The sequence below is a fragment of the Bombus bifarius genome, unplaced genomic scaffold (assembly GCF_011952205.1).
Source record: "Bombus bifarius isolate JDL3187 unplaced genomic scaffold, Bbif_JDL3187 scf7180000008178, whole genome shotgun sequence".
Lineage (NCBI taxonomy): Eukaryota > Metazoa > Arthropoda > Insecta > Hymenoptera > Apidae > Bombus > Bombus bifarius.
The window spans coordinates 867,765-885,761 of NW_022884495.1; the positions used below are offsets into that span (position 1 = coordinate 867,765).

At 37.0% G+C, this 17,997-nt stretch overlaps 1 protein-coding gene across 1 annotated transcript; it reads right to left on the reverse strand.

Moving 5' to 3' along the window:
* Positions 1–1,851: 1,851 nt before the first annotated feature.
* On the reverse strand, positions 1,852–17,754 carry LOC117209610 (pickpocket protein 28-like). Its single transcript, XM_033451818.1, has 12 exons — positions 17,408–17,754; positions 14,702–14,829; positions 14,437–14,624; positions 11,504–11,654; positions 10,441–10,580; positions 10,063–10,159; positions 9,679–9,942; positions 7,743–7,848; positions 7,272–7,328; positions 4,451–4,580; positions 4,020–4,126; positions 1,852–3,276 (listed from the first exon to the last, which is right to left on the reverse strand). Exons 1-12 carry the CDS (start codon positions 17,457–17,459, stop codon positions 2,984–2,986), a joined length of 1,713 nt encoding a protein of 570 aa, XP_033307709.1. The 5' UTR covers positions 17,460–17,754; the 3' UTR covers positions 1,852–2,983.
* Between the last annotated feature and the right edge of the window lie 243 nt (positions 17,755–17,997).

The window sequence follows — 17,997 nt, forward strand, 5'->3', positions numbered from 1 at the left end:
CGGTCCGATAAATTGTTAAACTTTCTGATTATCAATATCAACCACTCAGAGCTTATGATAACCAGCTAGTAGTTTCGAGCCATTAACTCTGCCATTAACGAGCTCGTAACTCTGTTGCAATAATTAACAATTGAATATACAATATGATTTTTTGAGAGTTTGTTAGGTGAAATGTAAACTTCATTGTCAGATACCATTTATTATTTGAAATTATAAAATGGCATGTGAGACGATACCGCAGGAAGAAGCAAGAAGGGAGAAAGTGAGATAATAACAAGTCTGATCGCGTAACCGGATACATACGATAATTCAGTAAATAAAACAAATATGCGCATTGCCATTTAAAAAGTGAGGCGGCAATTAAAATTTTAATTAAATTAAACTCTATTAATTAAATGCGCAGCACATGCTTCGCGCTCGTGTCGCTTGCTAAAACATGGAATTCAATTAATAGTAAACCATAGCAGTTTCCAAAATAATTTTACAAAATTCTATTCATTGTGATCACCGAGTTCCGAGATACAGAATGAAGAGGCATTTGAAAATATTACAACATTTATCAAATTCTTTTATAAATATTTTACACGTTCTTATTGAATTTAAACTTTATTCCGAATTTATTTTCACAGGGCTCTCCTACTGGTTAGAACATTCGATAGGTGAAACGAATCACTGTAAAAAATCACTGTGTTCGTAAAAATACGAATTTGCATAAACGCCCGTAGTCTAATCAGCAGACATCCGCTATAAAGTACAGGAAACGTTACGTCCTTACTCACAATTATCTTAACGAAACGAAGAAAAGGCTGGATGAGAAAAGTAGATAAAATACAGGAACAGGGGGGCCAATGGGAAATCACGTGGCAAGTGGCAGCTGCGCAGGTTTAAAGAGCAAATTAGTTATTCATTGGCCGCGGCAAATATCCGGAAATGAAATTATCTCGCCCCAATTGGCAATCGACGTTAGCAGACAAGAATATTGTACGTGGATGTGTATCTGAAATTTTCCTGCTATTAATTTATCGTCACGGAAGTGACGGAAGGTGTTCGAGAACCGTGGGGGATCGATAACCGTTATCCGCGGTTGTTACCATGGATACATCAAAGCTCATTCGTTAACGCTTGAAAATGATTAAGACGAGGCCATTGCTTATTACGGCCGCTTAATAAAATTCGCCGACCAACGGAGAAGTTTTTGACCCACGCGCTCATGTGCATGATCTTCTCCTCGAAGATCGCATTATCGAAGCATAATTACTTTGTTGTAAGTTCGTACTATGTATCATGGGCTCAGAATAGTATTATGAACGATTATTATAGAGAATTTTTACGTATGCTATATTGTGCCATATTACATAGAAGATGTTGAAATTTTGCTGGCATTGCAGCGAGACAAGACTATCACGATTACATTGGTAAAATATAAATTACATAAAATAGTTACATGAAACGTTTGGACAATAACGAGACAGAACTGTCATCATTATACTGGTAAACTTTGAAACGAATCGAAAGATGTATGTAGAAATGACTTTAACAAATTTAATCGTCGTTATCTTTCCTATTATCTTACTTCTAGCAACATACTTCTAGAGACATACGACTTATACGATTAATGATCGAAAGAGTAACAATTTAATTGATTATAATTACACGTTGCGGATCGATCAAGCCGTTCTATTACACTCAATAGGAAGAAATTTCTTCGTCGTTAATCGTGGTTAAGCTTTGCCGTTCATCGTAGATCAAATTCTTTTGCTAAACAATCTCGTTTCGTTATAACATCACAATAACGATATTATAGAGAATTACTAATTAAATCGATGAAATTATCATTAGAATTACCGCCTGTAGGGCTGGAAAATTCTACTTAATCACTGTTTGCCAGCTTGTTATACAAATATTAAATACAAATGAATATTCAAGAAGATATATTATACAAGTCATTGTAACTTATTAAAGCGCCTATGTTCATTATGGTTTTAGACAAAGGAGAAGGTTTTCCTTGTTCAGGCAAACTTTCTCCGTTTAACGATGCTTAGCCCTTACATTTTCCTATGAATAGCAACGAGGAAGCCGTATATGAGCGTAGAGAAAATAACGATTTACGTAACGTAAAAGGTATCCTATGATTATAAAACTTCATTGTCAATTTAACATTAAGCTTGAGGAGATTTAGCGTCGCTTTAATTCTGTAAAAACGCTATCGTCTTGAAATCACCGCTGTTTTACACGAGCCTAAAATACAAAGAACTCGCGTTAACAGAACTTTTCCTCAAATACCATTCTTTTCTTCTTAAGAAGAGAAAGAGAAAGGTTCGTTTAATCGCGATTAAACGTGGGTGAAGTCGACGTTTCATCAGCGTTCAATTCAAGTCGGTTCTTGAAGTTGGATGCGATTCTAATTTGCCTCGTTTTCCAAGCTGGCCCCCAGCTTTATTCCGGCATAATTTTCTTTCGCTACCATTTCCTTCGTATCGCGGAAAACGCCTTCAAATTTTTCCTGTACCGACCACCTGCGTCATCGAGAGACAGAAATAAAGTCACCCCCCAGGTGGGTGAATTTCAATGTACAAACAGCGGTGATTCGTAAAAGACGAATATTTGTTGGAGTTCGTAGTCGTCGAAACGTTGTTTAATAATTGCAGCGTGAAACGACAAGAAAAATAATATTCGCTTGGGTGGATAGCTTTTAACAAGATTTAAGGAATATTCAAATAGTAATAATTAGGATTTTAATTAATGCGATCTAAATTTCTATAATTTCAAATACAGTTAATTACAATATTGGCGTTTCTTGTTCATTCAGCTGATCTTCTTTTTGCCATTTATCTGATAGATTACGTTAGATGATAATTAAATATCGTTAAATTAAGTTCTTCTTAAACGTGAAACTTTATTAGACAGTGGAAATCAATTGGAAATTAGTTGGCAGAAATTCTACGCACGTTCGATAATATGCAATTAAACACGATATCGTACGTTATTCGTGATACATATTGCACGCGAATTCGGAGTTTTTCCGAATTCGTTGAGAAAGCTGTTGATCCCATGCAAGGTAGATGCGTTTGTTCAAATTCGACGTACTACATTTCTTCAACTTCATGTTTGCGGGCACAGAAACGAATAATTTGGAGGCAGGTGGTAGATCTTGATCCTGTCGTTCTGTTCTCTCTTTAAGAAACGAAAAGATGTCTACAAGTAAATAATACACGAACTCCACTAAACTTATCACCGAACCGCCGAGGCAGAGTCCGAAGATTCCTCCGAAGGAAGCTGAAATTTATTCTGTTATTAAAATTCAGGTAAAATTAAAAATACAAGAAATGCGATTAGTACGATAATATGATTAATTTCGCTGTGATAAATTATAATTCACGTCGTGATTTTAATACCGATTTGAATAACAGCTGGAACGAATAATACAATGGAATAATTTGTTTAAATATAATTTGTCATTATCGAATATAGTATATGTATATAGATTAACATTAGAATCGAATTTTCTTAATTACGTTCAAGGGAGAAAGAGCTTCTCAATTAACTCTCGGTTAACTTTCACTATTAAATGTTTATATGCAAAATTGGAATGTACAACGTAATAATTTCGCAATTTCATCTTCAAAGTGAAGGAACTTTTCAACGCTAGAAAAATACGATTGTGTGGAAGATTACACGAAGCTCGCGGCACGCTTGATAAAATTACTTTCTGTTACTTTAAGCTGACCTCACCTTCTCGCATAAATAGATAAACGCGATTCAAAATATATATCTTGGTCATCACGATCTTAATCGCGAACTTTCAAAGAAAATTCCCTTATTCTCACGTGCAAACTTTTTCATCGCCCCCTTCTTTTCCAATTGAACTTCTCCAACTCGTGCCTAGTTACGCGACAAAGTCAGCTTAATTTTACTTTATTCTCCTAGCCGCGCTTTCCTATTAGCCACTTATGCCAACGATCGAAAAGTCTAAAAAAGTCTAGAACGTATGGATGACTTTCTGAGAAAGTCCTTCTTACCGAGAAGGCTGTCCCATCCTAAGATAGTTTGCTTCCGGTACTCGAGGTACGTGCCATCTCGAAAATACGCGTACAGAAACGAAGTACTCTGGACGTCTAAGCCACGTCTGTAAAGGAACAAATTTTCTCCCCATAAATCCTTGTAGACAGAAGCTTCCATTTTCAAACATTTCGAAAATTAACTTAATCTGGCGCTGACAAAAGGTTGTTAACAAAAACAGCATTTCTGTTACGAGGGGAAGGAAATTTTTAAGCAAAATTTCTAATCTTCTAAGAAGTTCTTTTAAATGTCAGACCGAAATGTGAAACCACGCGCATCGATAACAATTTCATCGTACTGTACGTAATACATACGAGACATATTTTAACAGGAGAAAAATACAGCTGGATGGAGAACGAGCACAGCAGGGTTAAAAAATATCGTGACTTACGCCAATTCGGAATCGTATCCTACGTCGTTCATTTGTATCGATTCAGAGACCACTTCGTAACTCTTATCGTTACACTGCGGAAGGCAACTGCAATCGTTTATATGCGACGAATGTATCACTGATAAACTTCCTGCTCAGAAAATGAAACAACAAGGTTAAACTTGAAAAATAACAAAATTGTTACGAAGAGATTAAAAATCATCTCTGTTCGTTTCATATTCTCGTAAAAATTGTTAAAAAGAAATGTTGTTATTAAATTATTCTTTAAACGCGTTTCTTGAAAATCTTCTGCCATCGATTGGCTCGTTAATTTTCATTCATCTTATCACTGAATTTCGTGTACGAGCCGATTCCACAAAGTATGTTCCCTTAAGAAATATCGCTGCTGCGACGCTACGATCGGAATTGCGCACACGCACGCCAATTTCCTTTGTTCATTGACAAGCCGTAATTGCCAGTTGGAAACAATCGGATCGTGTTTACGGGTATTTGTTCGTTTTTCGCACAGAATAGAGCGGTCCGTGGGCCGTGCGACGCGTTCTGAATAAAAGAAACGTGAAACCGGCGGCCATTCATCGTCAACTTCGTCAAGCGTACGAAGAACAAGTGACGCGTGATGCTACGACAAGACGTGTTGGCAATTTTTAGCGACGATCGTGAAAACGTGCACGACGATCAGCGAAGCGGTCGACCGTCCGTCGATCGATGACGATTTAGTGCGCGCAGTCAGAGAACAAGTTCGTGGCAACAGACGATTTTCACAATGTCGTCGCTTTCCATTCGTTTGCCCACGAAGAGTCACCAGAAGAGTCGCTCATTTTTGATCTACCGATTTTCGAACTGAATTTCGTACGAAACGATAGCTTACGACGAGACGTCGGTCGCAGTAAATTTTGAAACTGAGACGACAATGAGCCTCCGACAAGGAGATAGCAAGAACTGCGAAATTTCGAACGAGTTGGCTGTATGCGCATTTGATGGGCGTTTCAAGTCGGCGGTGAAACAGCTGCAAAACGATTTGAGTGCGTTGCATTACATTAGGTGTAAATATTTCTCATTTGTTTGAGAAACACCATGGACGTTGTTCCAGTATCCTTGAAACTTCCATCATTCGATCTCCGATGGCGTTTCAAAATCCGAATTCCCATTCTCGGTTCGATTCTTCTTACAACGAGGAGATCGTAAAATTACGTAGAACTGCAAATATTTGCAATTGTAACTGGTGCACATATCTTCCGCCAGGCAAATAGAACGAAGCAGCGTAACAAATTTTTAATTTCCACCGAGTGCCTGGGTATCCTACAGCTTCTCCAACGAAAGTTATCGAAAAATCATTTTTACGATCGTATTTTATTTCCGTTCGTTTGGAAATTAAAAGACGCGGCTGAAACGCGATTTTTACCATTTGCTTGTAAAAATACCGACGATTTAAATCGCCGTACAACCAAGCACTTGCGATATTTAGCCGATACCGGTGAGTTTTAAGAATCGATTACCAAAGGATCGGCTCGCGTTCCTTTCGCCGATCGATATTTATACGAAACACATACAAAGTTGTATACCAGGTGACGTTGCAATATCTCCAAGTGGGTGGCTTGTGGTATGACAAAGATTTATTCATTTTCAATGGGTCGTGATTTTGGATTATTGTCCCGCTACATCATCAACAGACAGACCACTGTGCATCGTCTGGAATGTCGGAAATTATGCTCGTCGTATGGGTGGCATCCTAGCCGGCGTCATCCTACGACGCGAGGATACAGAAACTAAAACTCTGTTGCGACCAGTGTCTGAATAATGGCAAGAGCTGCGTACGAAAGTATTGAGTTGGCAACTAAGTGGTTGCGGATTTTATCAATACCACTTAATGACAAAATCCGCAACCACTTAGTTGCCAACCCGAAGGATGTGCAACTCTACAGGCCTACAAAAGTAAGGCAAATCTAGGATTTTTTTTCGCCTACGAGTATTAGTCAAAGGATCAAGATGTTTTTAGATAACCTCGAGCAACATCTTAACTCTGGATTGGTATTTTTTTTTGTTACGTAAAATTACAAAATGACGGGGTGGTAGGACATCGTCTGCGGGACCTCGTTTACTTGTACCCAGCGGCGAACGCGACTGGATGGTAGAAAGCAAAATATTTTTAACGGATTATCCTCGATGTAGCATACGATTTTTCTGTGACTTTAAAAAACACGAAAATAGCGTCTCCTTAAGAACAAAATTTTATTTTTCTCTGAAAAAAAAACAACTAATTAACGTCTATTAAAAATAATAAAAGAAGAAAAAATGGATTAAGATATCGAGAAAATTATACGCTACAACGTAGATAACGTTACGCGGAATAATGTACAAAAGTTTCAAGTTAATCGGATAAGTTTCGGAGATCTACCGGGTGCAAAGTGGAAAAATCTAGTTTTGAAAAAAACGCGTTTACAATTTTTAATTGATCTTTCACTGGAATAAAAGAACGCACTCGTGTTCACTGGCAGACGTATTCGTATAATTCGCACGTCTTTTTAGAATTTCAAAATATTCTTTTACCGCAGAATTTTAGACACATCGAACTTTAGGAAAATACAACAGGAAATTTCGTGCTTTTGAAGCCGACATAGTTGCGCGCACCCTTTCTGAGGCTTTCTGAGGTTTTGAAAATTAATTTCTGCCTTTTTTCCATAGCAGTTCGGAACTTATTTTCTGGATACGTCTCGTACTTTCGTTCAAGTTTCTTAATTCGATACTAACAGACGATAGGAAAGTAAATCGCAAGTTAAATGAAATTATAAATTATAGAAAAGAAAGTGTTTAACGAACTTACTTCTACGGGACAAGATGCAATCCACGTCAGTCAAATAACAAGTACGAACGTTCGGATCTATTAAAAAACAGTAAACGTACAAAGGATATAATTTTTATAAAGAGAATTTGATTTATCAGGTTGATATTCTGCTATTCACTTTGTGCTCTATTCTCGATGAATTTTTTAATTTTTATATCATGAATTATGTATCACGATGAATTATGTATATCATAAATTAAATTTCTTTTGAGCTGTTTGGTCGTACGAGAAAGTTTGCTGAGAAGGTTTCCCGCCAATTTGCATCTTTATCGACATATAACTTTGAATTTTTGATACTCGACCGTGTAACATTGAAATATTACTCGGCGAAAGGTACGATCTATGAAATTCAACTTCTCGTTCTGCGATTCTGCGTTCTGGCGCTTGAAATCCGACGAAATTATTAATAATCGATAGCTTTAACAAAAGTTACGTCTAAAAATTACTCACGCTGGTCTGGAAAGAAAAAGGGTAAACATCCGCAGGAACCATAAATTTGCTGTTGTAAGCATTCCGAAATGCACGTTTGATAACTATATCTTCGTTCTCCGGTTGTCTAAAAATAAGAAGAGAAATTTCTTTTTATAATTATCGTCTTGTAAATTACATTTAAGTGGTACAAAGTTTAAAAAATTCTATACACACATATTAAATTAAATTAAACGTTTCATAAAGTAAAATGATTAAAAATTAACTATTTCACGTATTTCACGTATATTACGAGAAATTTCTTGAATTCTAGTTAAAGAGAATTGCCACTTTTAGTATTCTCTTCAGCTTGTCCAACTTGTTAATACAATTTTTATTTCACAATTGCATTTATCATTTCACTAACGATGTTTATGGAATATGTCCAGTACGTACATTCGTGAACTTTCTTTTATATTCTTGTTACGCAACAGTTTCTGACAAGGCAGGTTCAGCGTGTTCGCCGCGTTTTAAGAGGCTCCGCGGTCTACGAAAATTACCCAATTAAGAAACACTGATTTTGATTAACTTTTTTATAGAATGACGATACCATCGACAGATGCGAGATATTTTTTTAGTAGCGATGATGCAGTTTTAAGGTTCAGGTTAAGGGAAAACATCATCAAAGTTCGGTGTAACTCCACGAAGTCCTCGTATCCTGGAAACTACTTTGGATAAAAGAATCCAGGCGCTTTCAGAGAAATGTACTTTTTACAGAAATTAACCCCTTAACCTACGATTCACGTTCGAGAATTTTGGGCCGATTTGCGTTTGGTCCGATCATCCACTACGGGCTATGCCCGTAACTGTAGGTTAAGGGGTTAAACTACATGAAGAGTTTTTCGCAAAAGTTACACACGATTACAGATTTCGTACTTTCGTTGAATTTTTTGCCTCTTGGATGCGAAAAAATATTACTTGGATTTGTTTAAAACAGCTGCTTATAAGAAATACATAACATGTAATAGCATTAGTAAATAAAATCTAAGCGCAGGATTTGAAGGTGTATTCAGGTCTCGCGAAAGGTCACGCCGGCCCTGGTTTTTGAAGTCCTTATTTTTGTTTCGATAATGTTAATAGCAGCGATGTTCAAGAAAGTCTAACACGGCGATCTCATTAAGCGCTGGGAAAATTCGACGGGAAATATTCACAAAAAGTTCGAAGCAGAAAATATAAAATGTTATTTCCCTCTCAGAGAGATAACATTATTTAGCAATTAGTTTTAATATTAATTCTTACAAGAAGCTTCCTTATGATGTATTATCAATTTAAAAAACCTGATATCACACTACGTACACGTACAATCACAAAGTGCAAATATATCTATACCTTACTTCATATATTTATTATATAATATTCCAAGTATACTTAAAAATATAGAAAATATTTCCCTTTCCACGTTTCCCGTACGAAGTTCCTTTTTCGTCTGTCGCTGCTACCCGCGATCGCATCATTTTCGTTATCAATTTCCAAAGAGAAATAAAGACAAATTTCCGAGATAAATAAATAAACGTGAAACAATCGTTGCAATTTAATATATTTAGTACAAGCGGGGGAGGGGGGTGATTCTACGCGAAAAAAGAAGTCGAAAATATAGAATAACAATTTTTCGTTCGAGGCTTTGTTTCCGAGAAAATCGACTTTGAACTTGCGCTGGGTACGCGTGCACTTTATCGCGTCATAACGGATCTCACTGTAGATCGTTGTCTCGATGGAAAAATTAAAAAAAGAAATGTCTATTCTATATTTTCGACTTCTTTTTTTCGCGTGGAATCACCCCCTTTCCGCTTGTACCACCAGTTACCAACCACCCTGTATAAATAGGTAAAATAAAAAGGTAAACGCTAAAATACGATGAACGTTAACGATGTACCGATAGATTTTTCTAATCACTGCGTATATCAATTGCCTCACGTACCTCGCCATCAAACAAGCACATCCTTTTAGACAGAGGTATATTCTGAATATCCTTGGAGCTTTCTAATTTCGTGCCGGTCAGCGTCATCGACATTACGTGGCCCGGTTGCAGAGAGGCGGATTGTGCACCGATATCCGGGTAATCTAACGGATCGTGGATCAAAACCGTGGCACCTACAAATTGCCTCACCGAACTTTTGTAATTGTCAGCGTCGATGTTCAACGCCACCGCCAAGCCAATATCACTTCCTGTTCCAGGCACGTGCTGAAGCAGAAGGTTCGTGTGTTTAACCTCTTCATTAATCCTTTCACCGTGTAGCTCGTGAACATTTGCCGAGTAATTATCAGACGATACGTTTACGTATTAATCATTGCACACTATTACCAGTATGTTGTCAACACCCGGGAAAGAATTATTCGAAGTTAATACGTCTAGTTCTTCGGAGTCCATCGTGATGTTCATTAACCAAGCATATTCGTCACTGGAAGCAATCGAACATGCAACATTAAACTTCATTAAAATGTTTATAAAAATACAACATTTCTGATAGGGAAAATTAATCGAGACGGATTATCGAAACGAAAGAAATAAAAGGACGGAGACGTTTCAATGAAACTTTTTCTTTTTTTTTTTTCTTAATATATTTCCGAACATATCAGCTACGTTCTATATTTTTTTATCAGAAGCTTCTGTCAATTAGACGTAGAATTACAAAGAGCGCAGTTTCGATATAGGTAGAGACTTTCGGATTTTCGAATTTACTTGTAATCGCCGACAAAATGATAATTGAAGCCGCAACAGAAGCCTTCGTTCGACCTGACGGTTTTGAAAATTTTACTACAGTCGTAAAGTTGTCCCAACCAGCCGCATCTCACTAGCAACAAGTTACAAGGATGCATCAACTGTAACAAAGTAAAGATTATCGTGTTTGTTGAGGCAGCAAAAGGGCCGAGAGAATACGAAATTCTCGTTCGATGGAAACTGGAAACACGAGAAGAGAGAAAAATTCACAAATTTTCGAGGAACAAGTATGATTGATATAATTCCTCCATGAACTTATCTATCCATGCAGAACCGATTTAACGAGACAAATACTTTTCCCTGCTCGTTCTTCGTCGCTTTGTATCTCTCTCTTTCGTTTCCTTAAACAAAAAAGGAAAAAAGAACCAGCGAGCGTATCTTCTCCACGAGCTGGACGATTATTTTTTTCGATGAACGAGGCTAACGAAAGGATTTGTAGCGGCACATGAGTAGAGGACAATTCAAATCATGTTGTTGTTTTACCTCGGATTATCAAGATCGTTATGATACACGTAATATAATAATAAATAAATTCCAAGCGAAACAATGTCGCCGCTACGTGCAGCGTCTCAGCGAATATTGTCTGTATACTAATTTATTTAATTATTTGAAATACAGGGTGGTTGGTAACTGGTGGGGGTGATTCTACGCGAAAAAAGAAGTCGAAAATGTAGAATAAAAATTTTTTTTAATTTTTTAAGTTCTTCCATCGAGACAACGATCTACAGTGAGATCCGTTATAACGAGACGCGATAAAGTGCAGGCGTACCGAGCGCAAATTCAAAGTCAATTTTCTCGAAAACAAAGCCTCGAACGAAAAATGTTTATTCTATATTTTCGACTTCTTTTTTCGCGTAGAATCACCCCCTTTCCGCTTGTACCACCAGTTACCAAGCACCCTGTATATTCGACGGTTTCAACAACGAGCAATCTCGTCTAATGAATCTCAGGATGAAACATCCTCTACACAAGTCTACACAAGTCCTCTACAGATTTGTCAGAACGCAAGAACAACGTTATTCACCTCGAGCATAAGTCTCTCGACCGTGTAACCGAGGATGTCGAGGGCCCAGGACGCGGTTGCGTTATCGATCTCAATTTTGTCCGGTCGTATCAGTTTCATCAGCGAAGAGAACAATTTGTTGCTCATGTCACTATCGAATCCATAATTCAGCCTATTGAGAGAAATTGTTTCTCAGAAATATATATCTGGCAGCTTGATTGCTCCGTTTCGTTTATTGGACGCGTGCGTGTACTACGTGTGAAATATGTTCGGCGAACATCATGCAGTCTATGTACGGGGTGTCCGAAAAGGTCGACAGGAAATTTACGATACGCGTTAATAAGAGGAAGCAGCGAGTGAAAAAGAGAAGCTTCGTATGAATTTATGTTCGAAAATTCTTGGTGGAAGAACGACGAGGGTTCGAAGATTTCCAGACAATTTGTTCTTTGGACTCGTTATACGGATGCACAGAGATAATTTTTAACGAGCAATTAGTTGGCCTTCCGGGTCATCAGACCTAACTTCCGCGGACCTTTGTTTATGGTCCGCGGAGCTTTTGAAAATGTGTGCATAAAAGTGGGTTTAGAAAATACACGAATGGGAATATTCGAAAGAGTTGGACGAATGGAAGTCTGCATTCTTGCAGGGGAAAGAAATTTCGAATATTTATTGCATCTGTCTAAACGATTGATAACAGTTTTTGCTCGTAACTGTGAGATAAATCGTCGTCGAGTTTGTAGCAACTTTTTTTATCCACTTCACCTTATTAACACGCAGTGCAAGTTTGTCCTCGACCTTTTCAAACACTCTGTATATGTCTATCGGATTTCGCGTATCTCACACTTATCGAAGAAACTAAAAACGCGCTTTACGTTGCGAAATTATTTACATATCATTGTCATTAATGTATTTTTAAAAGCAGTTAAGAAAATTGAAACGTTCAACTCGCGAAAATCCTTGCGATAGAATTTGGATGAAATAAGATCTTTAATTTGTTCACTTGCGCCATATTTCGAAGCTATAGATAGAACTACGAACGACGTTAAGTGTGTAGATTAACACTAGAACTACCGATAGTTAACACGAAGTTCGGTTTTGTACCAAAACCAGTGAAAATCACTGGTCTTTAAAAAATACGTAATAATAGAATATTTTTATATTTATTGATTCACTACTTTCTTACAGAAGGAATTCCATGTTATGTAGTACATTTTTGGTATTATTCGTTGAAGTAACTACTCGAAGAAAAATTTTACATCTTTATTTGTGTATATCTGTGACCTAGAGACTGCTACTACGCAGAAATATTCTAAATAAGGAGCGGTGCATATTATTGTATCGAGTATACATTATGTTTTGGGTTGCAAGGTCTAGGAACAAAGGAACAAATAAACAGATTTCTATTTATGTTCCCTGTAGCCTCTAGCTCAAGTTATAAGCTTAACTTTTTTGGTAATGTCCTTTTGCTATAAATATATGAACGTGCTCCCTATCATTCGACTGTCTAGTAACACTAAGAGAGTAAGGATGTGAATCAGCATAAACTTATACATTATACATTACACTTATACCTTTAATTATTTCAATATACTTTTCTATTACAAATTTATCCACTCGGTCTTCAATCAGTCAACCTCAACCTCAACGTTATTAATCCGTCTGGGACTATGATCCCTAAACGAGGGTTGACACATTTATAAAATTGTAGAACCAGTCATTTTGACTGCTGTGGCATTTCAAGCGTTAGCATTTAGCGATCTAGCGATCGATCCGGAATTTTCCTGATAACCGATATCATCGTATCGAACGATGCGCGGTAAAAATTTGAAAAACGCGTGGGAAGTTGTACTAAACGAGGAAACTGGTTAATTGGGGTTCGATAAACAGATTGCAGGACCCTTTTACATTTTGACAAGTACCAGTCATTTTGACTGGTATTGGTATCAGTAGCCTCGATATAAAATTATTTTCAGTTTGAATACATAAAAAAGAAAATGAAATTCATTATATTATTCTTTTAGTTATCGTTGCGGAAGTCATTACATCATTGCGGAAAAAAATATAACACGAAGTGGGAATTGTAAAATAAAATTGTAAAACCAATCAATTTGACTAATATGGTAGTTGTAGTGTTAATAAACACAAGACACTTTCGTAGATCAAAAAATACCAGGATTCGTACGATATTAAGACGATGACAAGCTTTTATTTACAAACGCTTCGACGACGCTATAATTTGATAGGAGACACGCGACCTGACGTTTCCTCGTCGCACGTAAATATCAATTAATATCGTGTGAAAAATGTTATCTTAGGTAATGTAATTGTAGTAGCTCGTAACTATCAGTCGATACGGCAATAAATAAATAAACAATAATAACGATGTTAGAGGCGATATGGTATTATCGAGGAAGATGTTATCGAGTCGCGAACATTTCGTTATTAATGTTTTGAAAAAGAATGTGACAACAGGCGCCGCTATTATTAATGCGTTTCAATGAATTCATTTTTACGTGTATTCATAGGTCCTTGCAAGTTTTTTACAAAGTTGCAACATCACATTTGTAAATTATACTCAATATATAATTATACTCAATAAGTTTTACTCGAATAGAATATTATTTCTATTCGCGTAGGTATCAAAATCCTACACAATAAACGTCGCTTTTCAACGAGTGCCCGTTTCAATTATCTTAAAATTAAATTCATACTAAATATAACATCGCTTTCTATTTGCTAAATGATACTGAGAAAAACAAATTTGATAAAGCGCTATGTACTGTGAAAATTTGTAACGCGTACCTTCTGACGCTAAATTTCGAAAAATTTGTGCAACAAAATTATACAACACGATCCACGATCTCAAGGATATTAAGAATTTGAAAGAATTTCGTGAGAACGATTTAAGACACACTTGTTAAGGTACAAGTAGCTATGAACTACGATTTACTTACAATTTCTGCGCGATTTTATCAGCATGAGGTTTATAAACTTTGTTGTTGTTGCATATCGTGATACCTGGAAAATGTAAGTCCCTTATGGGGTTCGACGTGTCTATTATCGTCACCGTAGGGTTGTTCGAATAATATTGCCACAAACGTAACATCAGCAATACGCAGAAGATGATCGCTGCCAAGCAGATCTACGCGTTAAACGAATGAAAGAAATTTTTGTAGTTTTTATCGAAATTATCCGACGCGATAAGAAAGTTCCTCTTACCATGAGCCAAACCATTTTATGACATGTTGTCTCGCCTGTAACGATGTATCGAAAACCGTGCAACCCTGTGTTCTGGCAATAATCACGAAAAAATCGCTTTACACCTTGTGCGATGTTCAGTTGACTATCTGCATCGAAACAAGCGAATATTTCAATTACAACGTGAATATTTATAGACAATTTACATATACAAAAATACATGAGATATCCTAGATACGTTGCACACGTATTATGATGATCATATTCGAACTTGCAAGTTTTTAAGTGTGAGATTTTAAATGCTATTGTAACGAATACTGTAGCTACTGTTAGCGAATATTGTCTGTACCTATTTATTTATTATTTTAAAATACACTTGACGATTTCAGCAGCGAGTTATCTCGTTATTCAAACAACAAACCACACGACCATCCTCTACACTACAGTCACGTATAAATAATAATATTAAAGTCATTCGAAACGATCTTTATTCATCTCAGAAGTAATAGAATTTTGATTACGATATTTATATTAACACTTTGACTGCCACGTGGGGCATATACGACCCGTCACGGTTTCTCCTGTGACGCCACGGTGGTGTTCATTGGTGACCGGAGCTCTTGAACTTCTTACAATTGTAAAAATTCAATGAAAATTGACAGTTGGGGAATTTGGAATATAACCGAAAAATAGAATATACTTTGAAATGAAAAGTGCCCCATTGAACGATTAAACATTTTTATTAGAACATCGATAAAAAAAAATGAGGACAAATCTTGCATCTAACGGTGCACTGTGTTTGCGTGCACATCTTTGAGGGGTAATCTACGAATATTATTATAAACACAGCTTAGAAAATAATCGTAAATGCTGCTTTATAATCGTATAATTGAAGTTACAAGTGTGAACATACCTTGCTATTATATATAGAACGAGCGAATACCGTTTACTAATATCTTCTACACGTTTCAACAATACAGGGTGGTTGGTAACTGGTGGTACAAGCGGAAAGGGGGTGATTCTACGCGAAAAAAGAAGTCGAAAATCTAGAATAAAAATTTTTCGTTCGAGGCTTCGTTTTCGAGAAAATCGACTTTGAATTTGCGCTCGGTACGCGTGCTGTACGTTATAACGGATCTCACTGTAGATCGTTGTCTCGATGGAAGAATTTAAAAAATTAAAAAAAAATTTTTATTCTATATTTTCGACTTCTTTTTTCGCGTAGAATCACACCCTTCCCGTTTGTACCACCAGTTACCAACCACCCTGTATATTCCGCACGTTTTGCTTACAAAGAAATAACGGACGCGAATGGTTTGTTGAAATAAACGAAGCCTCGCTACAATATGTCGCTATCGACTGTTACCAAGGTGCCACGGTGGTCACCCGTGACCACCAATGAGATAAACGGTCCATTGGGGAAGAACGTTGTCTTACATCGTCAATTTCTTATTATTTCGCCATTATATGCTTTGAATAATAAAAATACTACCGTGGCGCCCTCAGCGAAACATGTGATTTCGGTGTGGCAGTCAAAGTGTTAATTATAATTGAGAATTTTTTAAAACATTCATTGGGATGTAAACCGGGTTTGCGTTCACAGGTCTCACAGTAGAAGATTGTTTGTTCTTTTACCGCGTTACTTCCTTTTGATGAACAAACAAGACACTTTTTCTTTTTCCCTTTCGACAACTGATTTATCATATGCAGTTTCCCATCTAAACGTTGTTCCTTATGTGCCGCCTGCCATACACATTGTTATTCCGACAGTTACTTACGAGCTGACTTACCAATAATTTGATTTCCTGAGAAATCTTGTAAAATACATAAGCCTTTAATAAAGAACAATTTCCCCCACCATTTCAACGATTTTATCAGGAAACGATATTTTAATGCGTATTGGTCGGCTTCATCTACAGTGCTTGAGAGACACATTTGGCGCGTTAAGTGTTAGAGGAGGAAACAAATATCCGCGTAGTTGGAATTTTTTGAATCGTTTTTATCGAAATATGAATTTCTATATTCGTATCGGTATTTCAACGACGTCGAGATATTCACGCGGCGAACTATCGAAAGCGTGCAAGTCGCTATTTTACGTAGAACCTCTACATCGATGGTATTGGGTTGGCAACTAAGTGATTGCGGATGTTGTCAATACCAGCTAATGGCAAAATCCGCAATCACTTAGTTGCCAATAGAAACACGAGATATTAAACGCAAAATCTGCTTCGTCTGTAATATTCTGCTGCGTACGGAGAAAAGAATGTAACGCGATCCGCGTTATCGTGTGCAACGTTTCGTACGATTTATTATCTTATTTTCGAAGGAACATAAATATGATGTAATACGTAGTGCTGATACATTGGCTATAGTAATTTATGTTCCGTGTGGGATAGAGAGCACTCTACCGTGGGGAATCGTTGGGAAAAATGAATTCGAAATGACGAGGGATGAAACAACGCGAACGATGTAATAGAATCGACAGACAAGAAGAAAGGTAGGGGAATAACGATGAAATTGGCTGAAGGAGAAAGCAATGGTATTATTGGCAGTGTGTGAATTTTTATACGAAGGAATAAAGAAACAATAAAATAATAACGTGTTCACTCTATGGGAAAAAAGTAGAAATACTATGTGTAATGTTGTGATAGTCGACTATGTTGCGTAAAGTTACAACTACTTTACCATAAATCGAAATTACAATGAAATAATATCGTAAACGCGTACTCTTTAGCTTTTTCTTGTACCATCCGCGGGTACCGTGACACTTAATCCTCATCTTATTACGCCGACGTTAAACTTCTTCGACACTCGTCACGAATATTCCGTATATAACTTCTTCAACTTGTTCGACGCTCGTGGAAAACTGAGCAAAGCGAGCCAGAACTAACAAAGGAACGAAGATGTCGATTCGCGATAATATCTAACTCGTTTGTACGTCGCGTTGATTTTATCGGCGGCTTTTAATTCCATTTTCTACCAATTTCGCCCCGTCAATTCCGCGAAACGTCATTACGATGACGTCCACTTTCAATTCGTAACCACTTAGGCAAATGATACGCGGCCGAGGGACCGGCAAGGTGACAAGCGATAGATCGATGTGTTCGATAATTAATTATTGAACGCAATTATAATATACGATGAGAAAAGTGAGGTAGCAAACATTTACAGATTCGTTGTGAAATAACGAGTCTTGAATAATGCAAAATCTTGTAGAGGAATCGAACGAAAACGCTTGTAATTATTATAAATCGAAATGTCGTACAAATCCCTTTCTTCCGAATCATCGACGACGAGTGGTCCGCCATATATTTTTC

Excerpts from the sequence above, each read along its gene's own strand:
- LOC117209610 (XM_033451818.1), bottom strand. The coding sequence starts at position 17,459 with ATGAGGATTAAGTGTCACGGTACCCGCGGATGGTACAAGAAAAAGCTA. Across the intron at positions 14,830-17,407 it reads GTACAAGAAAAAGCTAAAGA|ATAGTCAACTGAACATCGCA; the intron begins GTACGCGTTTAC and ends GTTTCGATGCAG. Across the intron at positions 7,849-9,678 it reads TGTGCTTGTTTGATGGCGAG|ACAACCGGAGAACGAAGATA; the intron begins GTACGTGAGGCA and ends TCTTATTTTTAG.